Source organism: Ornithodoros turicata, chromosome 7 (assembly GCF_037126465.1).
Source record: "Ornithodoros turicata isolate Travis chromosome 7, ASM3712646v1, whole genome shotgun sequence".
NCBI classification, from domain to species: Eukaryota; Metazoa; Arthropoda; class Arachnida; order Ixodida; family Argasidae; genus Ornithodoros; species Ornithodoros turicata.
This window is the reverse complement of record NC_088207.1, coordinates 20,000,198-20,012,988: the sequence shown is the minus strand read 5'-3', so window position 1 is coordinate 20,012,988 and position 12,791 is coordinate 20,000,198. Positions and strand designations below refer to the sequence as shown.

The 12,791-nt window shown below is 46.8% G+C and overlaps 1 protein-coding gene across 3 annotated transcripts in view; it reads right to left on the bottom strand.

Moving 5' to 3' along the window:
- LOC135400294 (beta-mannosidase-like) overlaps nucleotides 1-12,256 on the bottom strand; it is a 45,049-nt gene extending 32,793 nt beyond the window's left edge. The window contains exons 1-3 of one of the 3 annotated variants that reach the window (XM_064632096.1): nucleotides 12,221-12,256; nucleotides 2,926-3,051; nucleotides 684-830 (exon numbers count right to left, since the gene is read on the bottom strand). In XM_064632096.1, the coding sequence (XP_064488166.1) occupies nucleotides 684-830; nucleotides 2,926-3,051; nucleotides 12,221-12,230 (283 nt within the window). In that variant the 5' untranslated portion in view covers nucleotides 12,231-12,256. Of the gene's footprint in view, nucleotides 1-683; nucleotides 831-2,925; nucleotides 3,052-3,158; nucleotides 3,279-12,220 lie in introns of those variants that run through there. The other 2 variants (XM_064632099.1, XM_064632097.1) reach the window with 2 other exon arrangements.
- Nucleotides 12,257-12,791: the final 535 nt, after the last annotated feature.

Here is a 12,791-nt window from a genome sequence, read left to right as displayed (position 1 = left end):
ATTGGCGTGTGGGATGGGTTATATACTGAAATACAATTTGTTGGGGCACGTTTGTTACATGTGGTGGGGCGGGAAACTTTTGTAACGGTGACGGGAATGCGTTTTTGCAATTGACACCCACGCTTGCAACGAGTCAAAGGTATCAGCTAAATACCCAACACCCCTCCCTGTCAAATACTGTGTTTTTCACACAGGTTATGGTTTATAATGTGATTACCTGCTGAGCGGAGCTGTGAAACCAGCATAATTTTTCTCTCACAAAAAAACAAAACAATTTTTTACACCATATTCCCAATTCAAATGTTGTGTAAAAAAGGTGTATTAGAAGCTAAACACCTGTTTCAACACCCCACTTTACACCCTTAATGATTGACATTGGATAAAACGTGATGTATGTCGATATTAGACTTTTAGTTATGCTGTTCTTGCACCCTTTGCTGAATAGAAAATTGTATTTTTACAAGAGTGCACCTTTTTGAGCAAATAAAGGTGTAAAATGATTTACTGTGCAGGTGAGGCTAAGGCTAGTGTTGACGTAGCTTCATGTGCTTTTCTTTTCGGGTGGAGGAGAAGTGGGTACAGGAGTTCCATTTCGTCCTTGTTTTTAAAATTCAATCCCGTCCACTTATAATCCACGCAGAAACAGGCAAATGAGGCTACTTTGAAAATGAATGTGCACTAACCATCAAAACTTCTAGAGAAAGTCCAGTTCTCCTTGCCGACCCAACGGTACTCAATGTCGTTCGAGCCATAGTAGGGATCTCCTATGATGTGATTCCGATGAAGGTCTGTGTATATGCCACCAGGAACTTGGGATGATATATTGGTATCTGAAAAGTCAAGGACATATAGGTAGATGGGTAAACATCCCGAAATGCGCATTGAAGAAACAGGTTTAACACTAAGAGACAGGGAGAAAGAAAGAAAGTAAGGAAAGGTAAAAAGTACACTATAAAGTATACATATCTATTTTGTAGTGTTAGATTTTGTTTTTTATACCTGCCATATTTTTATTGCTGTTGTCACAGCTTCGCCTCGATCAGATGTTAACAATGGCAGGTCATATAGTTGATACTCTGCACCTGATGCCATGCTACAACGCTGCCCTCAAACTTTAACGCACACAAGGCACACACACAACATGTGTCCGCATTAGGAAGCGTGTTGCCTGGAATCTACCTGAAGGCCGGATCGAAAGCTTAAAGGTACTGTAAAGCAGTAGACAAGTAAGATATGCCGGTGATGTGACTAGAGACTTTGTTGCTTCTAAATACCATATGCGGAACCATACGACCGACAACGCGCTACAAATATTTTTAATTTGCCATGAAAAATGCGGCGGAGCGGAGCGGTGCGACGCCTGGTGTCAAATAACCCCTGTACAGCGGGCAACAGTGAAAATTGGTATTACACACTATTACATCGGAGCTTCGTTATTTTGGTAACAATATTATCAGTTTCCCTGTTTACCTATGGATTCTGAAACCCTTGTTAACAGTGTTTTTTGCGAAGTAACCGAGCGCTCGCCGCTGTTCGATGGAGGCTCCCCCTACTCCTCTGCTGCGCCTGAGCGCTCCTTCTGTTCGTGGCCTCTTTCGAACGAACAAACTCTCTCTGTGAACCTCTGTGAACAAACAAGTCCCGACGCTGTCTGGCTTCTTGAACGTCTGACGCATTTTTTTTTCAACGGCTCAGCATTTCATTTCAGTAACTCCTCAGATGTGGATCGTTGTGTGTATTGCAGGGACGGATTTTATGGTGGATTGTGGTGGATTGTTATGTCGAGCCCAGTGCTATACGCATGCAATGTGGTTGCCGCCGTATGTGGCAGGAGTACGGATTCATTGGGAATACCTAGTACAGATATAACGCCCTGGAACGCACTGCGCAGAGACGTGCTGAATCGAAACCCGCATGTTGCGGAAACGCCAGGAAAACTCGAGATGTTGCACCGCTGCACGATCTGGGCCAGGTCCCCCAAACTCACCTCGGAAAAGCGTGCAACGAAGAAGGCCGCAACTAGATACCCCACTGTTGCCGTTCCGGATCACTTCAGCGCGCTAAGTTTAGCGGCAAAATGTTTTTGTTGTTTCTGCGAATGAATCTAGTCTTTATATGTCCAAATAAAACGCGTATAACAACTTTCTGTGCCGTGTTTCACTTTCTGGTCCCCTTTTTAAGCGTGTTGAGCGATCGGAAGGATCTAGTGCACAGCTGCGTGCATCACATAGCGTACCTGTCGTACCAGGCGCCGCAGGCGCAGTCGTCCATTTCTCCTTCGGTGACTTGGCCTGGCTTGGATTGTGCTTCAACTGGATCTTTAGCGCGCTATAATCCAACGCAAGCCAACGTCTGGTAACAATGGGGTATCTAAGGGCGGCCTCCGGCATTGCACGCATCGGAATAGGAACAAATACATGGGAATATGGCGACCTTGGGGGACCTGATCTGGGCAGAGCGAACAAGAAAAATGACGAACAAGGGTAGAAGCCTTGGTATCCCTCCTGTTACAACGCTTAGCATTTATAGAAAGCCCACCTTCGTGGTAAAGAGTGAAGTGAGGTATAACAAGAAGGTGTTATGTGATATGTTATGTTATATGTGATATGTTATATGTGATATGTTATAAATAGAAGGTGAAGGCTGTTATGTTTACAGCTTTTTCCCTCGGATGTTGTCGTTCCCTAAGCTCTAACTTCTCAATATGCGTTACATTTCAGTCTTGACGCCAGGGTATGTGTCAAAATGCATCACACATCGCCCGTCAGCACATGTTCGTATTCTTCGTCATAAACGCAAGTCCATGTTATTTTCAAGTCCCACAAAGGTAATAAAAAAAAAGAACAACAGAGAAAAGTCAGGATGGAATTTAAGATCTGACTATAGCATACATGTACACATTTTAGGAGATTATTAGAGACTTACAGTTCCCGCTGTTGTGTGCGGTCCACTTTCCATCCAAAGACAACTCCAGTGCACGCACAATATTGAGAGCGTAGAGAACAAAGAACAGAGCGCAAACGAACTTCACCAGCATTTTTCTGATGACCCCTGTCGAAGAAGTTCCATCAGTATTAAATATGCTGATTTTTTTTTTTAAATCCGCTAGTCATGAGAACACTCCAATAAGGTTTGGAAGAAGTTCACAGTAAAGACACCTGCTAGCTGGTGCAATATCGATGCTTGCGTCACATTACCAAATATGTGGAGTCAAATCGATGTGGTCACACCACGAAGGGCAAGAGATCATTCAATGAACTGCTGAAGAACGAGAGGAATGAGAGCGTGAAACAGACTCGTCGTCTTCTACACTCTAAAATCGGTACCTTATAACGTACCTTATATCGAGCTATACCTGGTAAATATCAGGTACATCCGCGCTTTTCCGCAGTTGCTTTAAGAGGGATACAGCACTGTGCACACTTAACAGTAACACGACCTCCGTATAATCGGTGACCCCAGTAGAATGTGCGCAAGGGTTCGCCACAATGCGAGTAGTAAACATGTAAGTCGAAACCTGACCTTCATGTTTGCAACTCGCATTGTCGGGAACCATTGCGCACTTTCTACTGGGCCACCGATTGTACGGAGGTCGTGTTACTGTTAAGTGTGCACAGTGCTGTACTGGGCAAGACAAAGGATCGCGCTTTGTATGTATGAGGTACAGGCATAGTTATGGGGTACACCGTTAGTTTATGAGGTACCGTGACTTGTACTGTATAAAGCAGTACCCCTTGCGCAAAATCTTACTGTGCTTTCTGCTGCTTTCAGCACTTCTTGCGTTCAAGTAACGCCCCAAAGGGTTCGATGCAGTCAGATAATGCATGTACACCGCACGGACTCGGAGATAAAGATTAGCTGTTGATTTACAACTATGATTGTTTCATTCACGGCTGATGATAAAACGTTTCCTGCCTATGTCGTCAGCTAAAGAGTTTGTTTCAAGTTTCTTTCAAGTATATTACGAACACAGGCTAGACAGTGAGCAAGGAAAACGCCGTTCTGCATATGTGATGTTTATTGGTTATTGGGTATTTATATTGCTAAAATAGAAAGAGATTGAACCCTTTCCGTGTGTCCGTGAAGGATGCAGGTTTTCGTTTGCCCAACATGAAAACTAAAGGAAAAATAACATTCCGGAACAGATAAGCTGTCGACGAACCCCTTCCAGTGGTTTCATGAGTTCAGGCGGGTCAGTTTCTTATTTTTTGTTTATCTTGCCTCATATCTAGTGAATCGAACCTTTGATCCTACGGAAGAAACATGTGTTATAAGTGCAGCCGCGTCCGCGTGTGAAAGTCATTTGTGATCAGGAAGCCGCCGTCTTCCCACGGTTAAGTTGACCGGTTAAGGGACATGGAAAGACCGGGAAGGTGTACCTGCTCATGGTGAGTTGCTCTTTGACGTTGTTCGTCTCCGCTACAACTACGTGCATGCCGTTTCCCAAAACGTGCATCTGTAGGGTGAGCGTAGTGAACGGTAGCTTGCCAGAGTACGTATGCGATTGTATTGAGGGTTGTAACAGCATAGAAGCGTTCCACGTCAGTGTACTAGTTCAGGCTTGTCTCCCAAGCAGCACACTGCACTCAAAGGTCGAGTGCAATAGGTGGACGGTATGTGTCTTATCAGTGTTCTTTAGTTACACGAATCTGTTCAAGGCTTTCCACCTACCCGTCCACCTTTATTGCGCTCGACTTTCAGCATATTGCCCTGCTTGGACTAGTGCTGAAGGTTATCGTTCCAGTTGTAGCGCTGAAATATTTTTCGTTGTAGATATAGTGGCGGTGTACACTTGCCTTAACCAGCGGAGCGCGTGTCATCGGGCGCTGATAGACAGCTGGAAACGAGATTGGGATGATTCACTATCCCGTTGAAGGGAGGGTGCCCTTGTGCAATTTCTCGTCTCGACGGACCTCTGTGACACATTGCGACGCTCTTTGTTTTTCGTGCATTGAAATTTCGCACGTGGACTGCAAAGTTTGTGCAAAGTTTTGTGGTGATGTTTTCATACATTCCGTTTCCATTCCGTTTCAAAGTGTATAGATTTGTGTAGTTTCCCTTTCTTTTCTGAATAACGCGCCCTGGAGCAGCCAGTCCCGAGACTAACATCTCCATTTTTTTCTTTTACAAATCAATTAGGGTCGGTACGCCCAACGGAGATGCCGAAACGCGAACTCATCCGCTGTGCGTACCGACCCTCCCTTCAGGTGATAGCGGATCATCCCAACCTCGCTTCCAGCTGCCTATCAGCGCCCAATGACATGCGCTCCGCTGGTTAAGACAAGTCTGGGCGCCACTGTACCTCCCATCAGTCAATTAACAAGCACTAGTACCCCAAGGCATGGCCACCTCTAATGGATTCTTTCGAATCTAGCTCTCCGGGTAAGGAATAAAATTATAATTCTATACTGGAGCGAAATCTGATCGCCTTGATACATTAGTTTGCTGGAAAGTCAGGCACCAAGAATAGCCAGTCGGCAAAACACCCATGGGTCAGAATGACGTCTTCACTTAACGGCGCAGCGGTGTAGTTTGTCATGTTAGTAATGTAGTTCGCCAGCACTAATTATTCATAGGATCGAAATAAATTAAGCGAAGTGAAAGGCTTTGCTGTGCTGTTACTGCTCAAACCAACAGCGTAGTTTTATCTCTAATATCTACACTTCATTTGTTTCTCAGCTGATACTGGAATTCGACGTCAGATTCCGCAAAAGCTTTGATCAGGCAATGGCGGAAATGACCAACATCCTGGCGGCTTTTTCAGCCATGAAGGAAAAACAATCGCCGACGTTCGTCGATGTGGACGTATTCTTACGTCCAAAAAAATTCGAAGTATGACCTGATGTCAACGGTAAGTGGACTGCTTCCTATGTTTGAGACAATCCTTTTGGAAGGCACAAACACGAACTAATTAACGCGTTCCTCTCCAGATCGTCCCCGAAAAGGTATAGTCTCTCCGGGACCGAAACTCTTTTTCGGGCAGGAGAGCTTTGTTTGGTGTAGTGCCGGAGAGGCTGTGCAGCTGGAACCGTCGGGCATGCTTGAGTTTTCGTTGCTTTGCTGCTTGACAGTTTACTACGTAAAAAAACGTGACATACCCTGCTTCTTTTGGCCAGTTGTTAGGCCTGCTGCAAATATATGTTGTGGTCGACAACGAATTCTCGAAGCCGTACAGAAAGCCACGACTTTCGCAGCTGCTAAAATCGCTGAAGGGCGGTTCAGTATTTAGATTGCCTTGTGTCTTTGTCCCGCATGTGCTTGCAACACGTTGGTCACCTTTGCGTATGTTACAGATGCACACTTCGGCGAGTGTATATTACCACTACTGATACACCAAAGCGTAAACGCGCAATACATGATGCGCGTCGTGCATTCCTGTGCGTGCGATACGTCACGTACGGATTATGTCACCACAAACATGTTCATCTCCGTTGTGTGTGGACTGTATACTTTTTGGACAACTGTACCCCTTAGACGGGCGTACCCCTTAGACGGGCGTACCTCTTAGACGGGCGTACCTCTTAGACGCCTATACCTCTTAGACGCCTATACCTCTTAGACGGATGTACCCCTTAGAAGGATGTACCTCTTAGACGGGCGGACCTGTTAGACGGCTGTACCTCTTAGACGGTTGTACCCTTTAGACGACGGTACCTCTTATACGGGTGTACCTGCTAGACGGCTGTACCCTTTATACGGGGGTACCTGTTAGACGGCAGTACCTTGTAAGTGCTGGACCTTTTAGGCGCTTTCGTACCGCATAAAATAAAGGGCACATTTTTGCAAAAATGTACCTTATAAAAGGGTGTTTTAAGAGGTACAGATTTTAGAGTGTACGAATATTGCTAGAATTGCTGATATGATATGATTTCAGAAGGTTTGTTTCTCACAGAACCTTACGTGCAGCATCACGGTACGATTACCATTTTCCTTCACAGAATTAAAGACTGCCAGAGTTGTCCCTACACACAAGAAGGACGGCTGCTGGTGGTGGGGAAAGGACTCGCCGTTGTTGGCCTCACAGAAGGGCAACGTCGCGACTTACGCCCTGGGGAATGTGCGTCCTGGGCCGACTTCTAAGGGAATTGTGCCGACATATGTGTGAAAGCGTCTGAGGAAAACCCAGGAAAACCCCCAGACCGCAGACACGCCAATAAATCATTCTTTCGCCTGCCATCAACCTGTGTGGTTGTCTCCCACCTTTCCCCCTGGCGCGACAACCCACAACTGGTGACCCGGACGTTATTCGAACGCCCTTCGCTTCACTCATGGAGGATTCACCAGCCACTTCCCACATTAACCACGTCGCAGTTCGGCTGCCGCCTTTTGGCCTGCGAACCCTTCCATCTGGTTTGTCCAAACCGAGTGCCAGTTCCAGCTCGCAGGTATAACAACACAGGCTACTAGATACCAGCATGTTGTCTCCTCTCTACCACCTGAGGTCGCCTCCGACGTTGCCGACATTCTGTGCGCACCGCTGGGCACAACACCGTACGACACCTTAAAAGCAGCCGTCATCAAACGCACTACGGCCTCCGAACGTCGACGTTTTCAACAATTGTTGTCAGGCGACGACCTCGGGGACAGACGACCGTCCCAATTCCTGCGCCACTTCCAGGGCCACATCGGCGATCGGGCAGCCACGCTTGACGAATATTTTCTGAAGGAACTTTTCCTCCAGCGTCTGCCTTCGGCGGTACAAATGATCTTGGCCACAGGTTCGACCCTCTCCCTCAGTGAGTTGGCCCTGCACGCGGACAAAATTATGGAGGTCGCCCAACTCTCCGTTTGCGCCCTCGCCCCACCGGCAAGTCATGGGCTCTCTCCGCCGCCTAGGAACGCGTGCTCTACGTTCCCGGGGCAACCTGAGCCCCCTCAGTCTGACTTCGACTTACTAAGGGCCGACATCCAGCGCCAGAGCAGTCTCGTGGCATCTGTCAGCCCCCATGATCGTTCCTCTGGATATCGTCGGTCCAAAATCCATCTGGATATCGTCGGTCCTCTACCTCACTCAGACGGCTACCGCTACATGCGTTGACCGTTTTTCACAGTGGCCTGAAGACGGGCACATGAAGGACTCCACCAGCCAAACCGTGGCTTCTACCTTCATGGCCACATGGGTAGCGCGCTTCGGAGTGCCTGACGAAATCATCACCGACCGAGGCCCGCAGTTCGAGAGTCACCTTTTCCGGGCCTTCACGAAGTTCCTAGCAACCGCCTGACTTCGAACCACTGCGTACCATCCTGCCTGCAACGGTCTGGTCGAACGGTTTGACAGGCACCTGAAGCAAGCCTTAATGGCCCACGGCGATCGCAATCGCTAGAGCGAGTTCTTCCCTTCCGCCCTTCTGGGAATCCGCGCCGCCCTCAAACCCGACCTCGGCTGCTCGTCGGCCGAGATTGTCTATGGTGCGCCCCTACGCCTGCCTGCAGACCTCTTCCCACCAACGGAACCCTCCAGCGCGACCCCTACAGAATACCCCCGGCACCTTCAGAGGCTTTTCGCCGACTTACGAGCAACCCCGACACGAGCCGTTTCCACTTCTCCTTCCTATGTTTCCCCCGACTTGTCGAGTGCCACGCACACCTTCCTCAGCACAGACTCGATCCGCCGGTCCCTCCAACCTCCTTTTTCTGGCCCGCATCAGGTCCTCAAGCGCGGTGAGAAGACTTTCACCATCAACTTGAACGGACGTCGTTTCGATCGTCGTTTTGTCGAACCCGGACGTCGTTTCGATCGACCGCATTAAGCCGGCGTTCGTCGAGCCGAGCTTTCCCATTTCCTGTACCCTGCATGATATCGCCGCACCGCCTTCAGCTGCACCAGTGGCTTCCGTTGGCTTCCGGGCTGACCGTTCGCAAGCTCCTCCCTTCGGTACTCGTCGACCCTTTCTGCCCCTCACTATTCGCCACCTGCCTCCCATCCTCAAGCACCCTCGGTGATCGTCATCACCCCTCTTTTTTTTTTTTTTTTCGGGGGGGGGGGAGGGGAGGATAGTTGTGGTGCGTGACGACAAAGTTTATCGGCGATCGCGCGCGCACCATCTGGCGCTCACGCCAATAAATCATTCTTTCGCCTGCCATCAACTTGTGTGGTTGTCTCCTACCTTTCCCCTTGTCGCGACAACCCACACATCTACTTGCTGGCTTCCACTGCGGCCTCCACTGGTGGCGCCGTTACCGTGGAACACTGTCGACTCCCCGAGATGCACAGTTAGCGCTGACCCAAGATCGTGCTGCGCCGGGAGTGAAACAGCTGTCCTCTGCTGGGACTGCACGATCAATTTATATATATATATATATATATATATATATATACATTCTCGAAGGTCTTGAAGATTCAGACGGCGCCGTATTAATACACAGAAGAAATAAGTTCGCACAGAGCACCACCAAAGGAATATTTTGACATGACTTCATTTAATTCATTTTGAAATACATACACACGACGTTTCCAACGGTGGACCGTTCTTTTTCAAGTGTAAAGATATAATGAGTTAGTCATACAGAAAACGCTTACTTTCGTGTGCTTCAACAGCGGTGGGGAAAGGGAAATAACAGTGCGTTGAGGTCGCCGAAGGGAGGTCATAAATTCTGTGTGCAGGGTCCTGTCGAGTGTGTTCCGAAACCCCCACCCATATGCGAAACACACGAAAATGAGTGTTTTCTGTTTGACCAACTCATTATATCTTTACACTTGAAAAAGAACGGTCCACCGTTCGAATCGTCGTGTCTATGTAACTTCATTATAGCTGTTTGCGAGCAAACGATCTAATCAAAATAACTCCGACGCGCAGAGCGCCAAATCCCCTCTCCGTCTGTCGCTTGGATTTCCAACCTAGCACTGTGTACAGCTGCCTCCGGCTACACGATTTAACCCTACGCTCCCCACTACGCAACGGAGTAACGCGTTCCAAACACTTTCCCTCTATGCGTCCACCGATACACAACGAGGGGGCGAGGCAGTCTTCCAAGCATATGCAAATTCATGCACCAGACCAGACACGATACGCGATGCGTTGATGTTCGCTCCGTGCACTCCGATTTCGCCTTTCAGTTCACACGCGCTCGCATTGGTAACAGTCAGGACACGTACGTGAGAGTCAGACATCTACTAAACATTGTCAGCTTCCAAACCTATTAAGAGGACTTCGAAACTTATCCTTCATCTACAGTGACTTCAACTTCAAAACCAATCATACTGACTTCAACTTCAAACCCCATCACGCTGAGTTCAAGTTCAAACCCCATCAAGCAGACCTCAAGTTCAAAACCCATCACACACACTGCCAACTTCCAAACCCTTCACACTGACCCCAACCTCAACACGCATCACACTGACTTCAACTTCAAATGCAACAAGCTGACTTCAATTTCAAATAAATCACACCGACTTCAACTTCAAAACCCACCACGTCGCATCATATAGCCCTTCATTCGACTTCAGCTTCACCATCACATCTCGTCAAAATCAAAATCAAATCAAAAATCAAAATCAAAATATTTTTATTTGGAGCTCTAGATACACATGATAGGTGTGGGACAGCGAGGACAAGGCCTGTGCTGCTGTCCCGAACATGATAGAACGCACGCAGCAAGAAACGCACGTCTTGTGGGCCTACCGCGTTATAACCAGTTTGTAGACGTAAAAAAAAAAAGAAAAGGTCTGATATCTGCATCAATTACACAGGATTACGTATCCATATGTCGCAAAAATAACTTTGAGATACCACAAAGGGGGGAGACAATAATATCACAAAAAGAGAGAACAATGCTGACATCGATCGTATCATATCTCCGACAAAAGAAATCACAACAGGTCATTCAACTTCAACTTCAACATCACATCACATCATAGCCCTTCATTGAACTTCAACATCACATCATTCTCTATGAAACGATGGTGAATGAGCTCGGTGAAGGCCATCATGAATGAATGTGCCGACCTAGGCTCCACGGGCTGTCATCGTGTTCCTTCCCCACGACACAACAATGAGCTGGAACCCACCGGAGAACCGCCAGCCTGTGTCCTGCTACGTACATGCGGGGTGTTCTCCGAGAGGATGTCACTCAATTCCTGAAAGTAGGTTTTACTTCAAAAAATTATAAAACCACCTCAAACACTCGTACAGACTTGCGACAGACTGAGGCCGATAGAATTCGTGTCACGCGTTGATTAAGCTCATTTGCGTAATTAAACAGCGAAAAATGCCAAGGACATGTAGAAATTTTGGTATTGAATTCGGAAGCCTCTTGCCATAATACACCAATCAACCAATCAAAATATCGCGTTTTTTTTTCACAAGTTTTCAAACAGCCGAATATCATTCGCATGGCGAAGCACGCTCGTGCTTATTGAAGTTTCCGGAACTGTTGGCTTAGTCTAAATACTCACCCTCCTGTTCAAGAAAATAAAACCGCACCATACAACACCTCTATCAGCATGTCCATCATCAGCTGCCATCCACTGAACGCGCGACAAGATCTTCGGTCGGAATAAGGGAGCTTCACTATTTTCCAGTCACAAAGGTAAATTTCACCGGGTGTGCTTCGCCCTGCGACTCATTTTCGGCTGAAAATATTGAGAGAGAAAAAAAACACTAGATTTTGATTGGAATAGTGTTTTACGGTCATAGCCGTCGGAATTCGGGAAGAAAAATACCTCACTTGCTTGGCAATTTTTCGAGTTGAATTACGCGAACTAGCTTAATTAAAAACGTAGCACGAAAAGCATACGGTCACATATCTCTGTCAAAAGTCTGCATGAGTGCATTCGGAAGAGTTTCATAATTTCCTGAAGTAACGCCGATTTTTAGGAACTGAGTGACACCCTTTTTTAAAGCTTCTTTAGCTCCTATATATCCTCCGATTCGAGTATTCTTGGTCGCATTAGGAAAATACGGAACTAAAACTAAAACAGGGTGAATGAGTACCACAAGGCGTCAATACAAGGATACACACTCATGTTAGATTCCTTCATACTCTACCATTTGAGTTCAATTAAGCGGTTCACAAACTAAAGAATGAATTACAGCGAGCGTCAGACACACTGAACATCGATCGTCGTCAGTTGTGCACAGAGACGCCAGCGAACTCACTTTCCACCACTATGGTATACAGAATTCTGCACTGTGCACTGTTCAGTGCGCACCGTTTGAGACTATACGTGTACGTACTGTTTTTCATAACCCAGGTAGCGAAGGTAAGAATTATAACTTACACTCAAACATGTGGTCCGGCGCACGAAGCGGGTAATAAGCATATCTGCTCTCGCGGAAAACTAAGAGACAGAGCAATAATGCGTGCATTGAAACCTGGAGAATGGAGGACGTTCCTATTCAACACTTGTATGTCTGCATCAGGCCATCTGTAGTATATCATTTCATACAAAAAAGGCGCGTTGTGCCCCACTGAGAGAAACGACCGAAAGAAACTTTCATTTTCTTTGTTTTGTTTTTTTTCATTGTTTAGATTACTCTGATATTTAAATCGTTCAGCGTGTCTCACGTAACATGTACTCTTGATATGCTCAAAGGGCGACTTCATCAACTTCTTCAAGCTCCTGTCCTCCTTCTTGCTGGTATCATGATATATTTCTGATATCATGGCTCCGCACATCTAATTGTACAACAATGCAGAAAAACAACTCGATCCTCCCTGCTATTTTTTAAACATTGGTAGTAATACGATGTGCAGCTTGCGGCACTGGTGGCACAAACAAAAATTATGTTGGCCTCCTTTTAATTGTTTTGATTTGTATCGGTAACTTGCCTCCCATGTTCACAAAGTGT